This window comes from Ailuropoda melanoleuca, unplaced genomic scaffold (assembly GCF_002007445.2).
Source record: "Ailuropoda melanoleuca isolate Jingjing unplaced genomic scaffold, ASM200744v2 unplaced-scaffold390, whole genome shotgun sequence".
In the NCBI taxonomy this organism is placed as follows: Eukaryota; Metazoa; Chordata; class Mammalia; order Carnivora; family Ursidae; genus Ailuropoda; species Ailuropoda melanoleuca.
Genome location: NW_023210503.1, coordinates 1 through 6,498, shown reverse-complemented (window position 1 = coordinate 6,498; position 6,498 = coordinate 1). Strand labels below are relative to the sequence as shown.

The 6,498-nt window shown below is 38.7% G+C and overlaps 1 protein-coding gene across 1 annotated transcript; it reads right to left on the bottom strand.

Moving 5' to 3' along the window:
- Positions 1 to 2,616: 2,616 nt before the first annotated feature.
- Positions 2,617 to 5,123, bottom strand: LOC109488752 (cytochrome P450 3A8; the record flags this gene model as incomplete). The annotated part of the gene is made up of 3 exons (XM_034651423.1): positions 2,617 to 2,910; positions 4,226 to 4,314; positions 5,010 to 5,123. Coding segments are annotated over 3 exons (456 nt in total), but the record flags the coding sequence as incomplete, so codon positions are not given.
- Between the last annotated feature and the right edge of the window lie 1,375 nt (positions 5,124 to 6,498).

Sequence of the window (6,498 nt, the reverse complement as noted above, 5' to 3'; positions counted from 1 at the left end):
AGTAGGCAAGAAAGAGAATAAAAGATACTCATATAAGAAATAAAGAAGTAAAGCAATCTGAATTATCAGATAACATGATGTTATATACAGAAAATCTGAAGGAAACAATGAAACATGGAATACTAAATCAAAAACTAATGATGTACTATATGGTGACTAACATAAGATAATTAAAAAAACAATTATATAACCATCCAATCTGAAAAAAAAATCTGAATTAATGAACTAAAAATCTTTAGAACTAATAAAGTTTAGCAAGGTTTCAGGATACAAGATCCATACACAAAATCAATTGTTTGCCTATATGCTGCAATAAACAATCCAAAAGTGAAATTAACAATAAAACTCCATTTAGAGTAACGTCGAGAACAATAAAATATTTAAGGATAACTTTCACAAAATAAGTGCAAACTTACGTTCTGGAAACTACAAACATTGCTGAAAAAATTACAGAAGATATGTAAATGGAGAAACACCACATGTGCATGGATCAGAAACCTTAACATTGTCGAGATGGCAATACCCCCAGAATTGATCTACAGATTAATGCATTCTGTTATCAGAATCCTGGCTGGCTATTTTGTAGAAATTGGCATTCTAAATTTAAAATTCATATGGGATTGTAAAGAACCCAGAACAGCCAAAAAAACAATCTTGAAAAATAAAAAGAATAATGTTGTAGAACTCCAACTCTGGTTTCACTTACCACAAAGCTATAATGATCAAGGCAGTCTGATACTGGCATAAAGATGGGAATACAGATCAGTGGAATTGAATTTAGACTCCAAAAATATACCCATGTGTTTACGGTCAATGGAATTTTGAGGTTTCTAAGACCATTCAATGGAGAAAAACAGTCTTTTCAAAAAATGGTGCTGAGACAAGAGGATAGTTACATACAAAAGAATGAAGTTGAACTCTTACCTCATACAAAAATAAACTCAAAAGGAATCAAAGACCCAAATATGAGAGCTAAAGTTACAAATCCTTAGAAGAAAACTCAGGGGTAAATGTTCATGACCTCAGATTTGTCAATGAATTCTCAGATATAACACCAAAATCGGCCAATAAGCATATAGAAAGAGGTTCAACCTCACTAGCCATTAGAAAATGCAAAACAGGGGCGCCTGGGTGGCACAGCGGTTAAGCGTCTGCCTTCGGCTCAGGGCGTGATCCCGGCATTACGGGATCGAGCCCCACATCAGGCTCTTCCGCTATGAGCCTGCTTCTTCCTCTCCCACTCCCCCTGCTTGTGTTCCCTCTCTCCCTGGCTGTCTCTATCTCTGTTGAATAAATAAAATCTTAAAAAAAAAAAAAAAGAAAATGCAAAACAAAACAACAATGGGATACTCTTCACACCCATGAAGGTGGCCATCATTAAAAAGACAGAAAAGGGTTGACCAAGTGTTGGAAAGGATGGGGAGAAATCAGAACCTTCCTACTCGACTACTGGGAATGTAAAATGGTGTAGCTATGGAAAACAGTTTGGCAGTTCCTTATTAACTTAAACACAGAATTACTACATACCTTAGCAATTCCACCTGAGTACATACCCAAGAGACTTGAAAACAGGTATTCAAACAACAGCTTGTACATGAATGTTCAAAGAAGCAATATTCACAATAGCCAAGAGTTGAAAACAACCCAAATGTCCACCAAATGATGAAAGGATATATAAAATGCAGTATGTTCACATAATGGAATACTTTTTGGTCATAAAAAGAAATAAAGTACTGATTCATGCTACAACAAGGATGAATCTTAAAAACATGATGCTAAATGAAGGAAGGAGCCACAAAGATCAGATGTTCTATGATTCCATCTGTATGAAGAGTCCAGAAGAGGCAAATCTATTAAGACAGAAAGTAGATTACTGGTTGCTCAGGACTAAGGAAAGTAGGCCGTGATAGTAAAAAAAAAAAAATATATATATATAGATTTCTGAGTTGACAACAATAGTCTAATAATTGACTACAGTAATGGTTGCACATATCTTTGAAAGCGCCAAAACCAGTTTTTTCCGTTTGAGTTTACAGACATACAGTATTGTACAAGTTAAGGTGTACTGAATAATGCTTTGACATACATGTATCAAGAGATGGTTACCACAATAAGATGTCCATCATCTCATGTATTTACAAAAACAGACATTTTTAATCCTTGTGATGAGAACTTCTGGGATCTACTCTCTTAGCAGCTTCCAAACACAAAATATAGCAATGTTAACCATACTCAACCTGTTGTATATTACAAGCCAGTATTTGTTTATCCTATAACTGAAACTTTGTACCTTTTCATCGCCTTCATTCAATTCCCACCCCCCCAACTCCTGCCTCTAGTGACCACAAATCTGATCTTGTTTTTGTATGAGGTTGGTTTTGGGGAGGGGGGTTGGTTCCATATGGAAGTAAGATCATACAGTATTTGTCTTCCTCTAACTTATTTCTCTTAGCATAATGCCCTCAAGTTCCATCCATATAGTCACAAATACAGGATCCCCTTCCTTTTATGGCTGAACAGATTTCACTATGTAGGGGTGTGTGTGTGTGTGTGTACACACATTTTCTACATTCATTCATTGATAAGACACTGAGGCCATAAAAACCACTGAATTTTATGTTCTAAAAGGGTAGTATATATAGTAAATGAATTGTATCTTAATAAAGCTGTTGTAGAAAGAAAGGAAAAAGTGAAGGAAAGGAGGGAGGAAGGAAGGAAAAAAAGGAAGGGAAGAGAAAAGAAAAAACAATAGTGTACATACATATTAAGAACAAAAATGGATCAAAGAATTCAAATCTGAAGAGATTCTTGGCATTTTCCACAAAGGGATCTTGTGGGTTGTTGAGGGAATCAATGTTCACTCCAAATGATGTGCTAGTAATCACATCCATGCTGTAGGCCCCAAAGATGCTGTGAGAGAAACAAAGACATGGATAATTAAAATCAGCACCTCTTTACTATCCTTATACAATACATGCAGCAAAAAGTGCACGTAGATTCTGATGTCCAGACAAGACAAGAGCCAGACATTCAGTACCAGCTGCTGGATCATCTGAATGGTCTGTATGCCATCACACTCCCTCATGTGGTGTTCATGATATGCCATGATGCAGCTGGCCTTGTGCTAGGAGTTATGGGGACACTATGACAAGTTAAAACTACCTCTGAGCTCACAGAGCTCAGTCATGGAGGGATAGAGCCCAAAGATGGACAAATTACAATAGTGTGTTGTGAGTACAGGCAGTAGAAGGCGGAGAAGCACTGTGTCTGAGCAGGACAAATGGTGGACTAATTAACCCTTCCTCAGGGAGTCAAGAAAGGTGAAACTGAGCTGGATCTTCTCTCACCACAGTATCTATGCTTGGAGATGATTCCTCTTCAGCACATGACAGAACACCAACACCCTGTTCTGTGCTGCCAGGAACACCATCCCTTCTCTACACCCCTGCTAAGGCTCCTGAAAGACCCACTCTTTCTCATCTCCAGTGATCTGAGATTGCCCTGCAGACTCACTCATTTCTGGAAAATGTAAGAACTAAGAACGTTCCCAGAAAAAAAATAGTAGATCACTCCAAAATTGATTCATGGAAGCCCCTAACTAAGTGATCATATGCCCCTAGTTTTCACAGGACAACCCAGTGTACACCTGTTATGCCTGCATAATTAAAAAATACCCAAATTTAGACAACAAATGACACAGCCAGCCTACCCACTCTGTGTAGGACTTTTGCTCTTTTGAGATCGAAGGAAGAAAAAGTCGCAGTAAAAGTTAATATTTAGCATTTTGCGAATATCCACAAAAAATCATGAAAGTTTTTAAGTTGTTCCCATTCCACCTTGTAACTTTCCTGCCCCACCCACTGCCTGCCAATATGTACCAAGGACTTTCCCCTCTCACCATTGCGTACATTCTACTTTCAAAACTTTGGTACAATTTTGTTTCTTCTTTTCAAGAATGTATTTTGGTCTTCCAGGATAACCAAAGTGACAATTAAGTAGATAATTTAATCCTCACTCCTGTAAGCAGGAGCCGATCCTTCCTCTTCTGGCTGCCCTGCACTTTTAGGTAAGCTGCCTCTTCTTGGCTGGCCCATTGGAGTTTAACACCACATGCCTACTTCAGCTTGTTTGCTGGAGTAACTCAACAGTGGGAATTTGGCTCTGTGGCAGCAGCTGCAAAGTGTCGTGACAGAACAGGAATCCCAGCAGCTGCACTACTACTTACTGTTTCAAGTTGACAGGTTTGCCTTTCTCTGCCTCCTTCCTCAGGTTCCTCACCAACATATCTCCATACTGGCCAATGATGGGGAGCATCTACACACAAAATACACCACCACCTGAAGTTAAATTGGAAAATCAAGACCTAGAATGACCTGGCTTTCACAAATACGGAGCAGTAAGATACATTTTTTTAAAAATTTAATTGCACTTAACATACAGTGCAATATTGATTTTTGGAGTAGAATTCAGTGATTCATCACTTGCATACAACACCCAGTGCTCATCATAACAAGTATCCTCTTCAGTAAGTATCACCCATCCAGCCCGTCTCCCGCCCATCTCCCTCCATCAACCCTCAGTTTGTTCTCTGTCATTAAGAGTCACTGATGGCTTGTTTCCCTCTCTCCTTTTTTCCTCCCTTTTTCCCCTTCCCATACGTTCATCTGTTTTCTTTCTTAAATTCCACATATGAGTGAGATCCTTAAAAAAAAAAAAGATGTGGCAATAATACCCAGTGGAATATTATTCAGCCTTCAAAAAGAATGAAAGCTTGCCATTTGCAACAACGTAGATGGAGATAGAGTGTATTATGCTAAGCAAAATAAATCAGTCAGAGTAAGAGACACTTAATGACAAATCTTACCATGTCTTTTCTAGGAAGAGAAGAGACCATTTTTAGGAAGCCCAAATATAGCAGACTACTCCCTAGAAATGGAATATATTCTTATTTTCTACCTGTCCCCAGATGTATTCCTTAACTTTTTAATTGAAATCCTCTTCTTTCTTACCTCTTTGATCTTTCCGCTGGTGAAGGTTGGAGACAGCAATGTTCGTATTCTCTTCCATTCTTCATCTTCAGACACAGAGATGGAATTTTTCATAAATCCCACTGGACCAAAAAACTAGAGTCAGAGAAAAACACATTTTGCCCTACGTAAGTTTTGGAGGTCTCAAAGTTTGTGGAAAATGTGTTCAATAGGTATGAATTACTCACCAAATATTTAGTGACTGCCTACTTAGTAGCAGGCCATATGCTAGATGCTCAACAGGTATTTATTCCAAATGCCTAGCTTCCTGCAAGGCTGAAGGAGGCACTCAGCCACCTGATGTGCTTTCCAGCCTTTACATTCCATCTCCTTTCAATGTAAACATGGTATGGAATAATTTGGTAGAGAAATTACACCTCTAGAGGAATACACACAGTTAACACCTAGTACATTCTCTGTATGGTGACTAACATAACATAATAAAAAATTATTATAAAAAATAAAAAAGAGATTTTTCTCTTACTAAGTAAAAAAACACAAAACACACATACACACACAAAAAAACAAAACACCTAGTACATTCTCCTCAGCTGTGCAGAGTAGAATTGGATTGGTGGAAGGTAGCCAGATAGCCTGGCAAACTGCATGTTGCCTCAGGCCAGTTCTGTCTTTACATATATGTACAGCATGAGCATCTGGAAAAACAGATGTTTTGATACGGTGACTTTTAAAAAAAATATTAGGAATGTTTTTTAAGAAAACGTTAGGAATCTATTTGTTATTGTGAAGAAATGGTACAGTCACATGGAAATCTTTTCCCTATTTCTCAGCTTGGGACTGGCCTATCGAGCTACCTAGCTCAAATCTTCCTTTCATCTTCCAAAACTCTGTGTTTTAAAATGGGTATCTCCAATATGCATTCATGATAAAAACTCACAAACAAGGAACAGAAGGAACTTTCTCAACTTAATAAACAGCATCTAAAAACCCTACACCTAATATCACCTCAGTGAGGAAAGACTGATGTGGTATCACGAAGATGATGGAACAGGACACTCCAGCCTCTGTCACCCCACAAAGAACATCAATTAGACAGCTATCCACAAACAAAAATAGGCCTAAGAGCTTAGGAGTCCATTTAAGAAGTTTCAACAACACAGTGGAGCAAAACTCTTGAGAATAACTGTACAAGAAAAGTCGGGAGAATAGCTTCGTTTTGCCTGCATCACCCCATGACCCAGGTTAGCACTGCTTAGCACCAACAGGATACCCTCTGACCTGAGGTATTTCCCCTTCCTGGATAATGGACAGAAAGTTGAGCCACCATTAGCCCCACCCCTTCAGGGCATGGTGTGAATGACCAACTCTGGATTCACCCCACCCACAGACTGGCATGGCTGACACATCTAGACACAGCCAGGAACAAAGAAGGGCAGGACTACCAGTATCAGCCATGTGACATGAGTGACCGTGTTTCTCTGTGTCCTGCTCTGCAGAAGTCTCAAGCAGG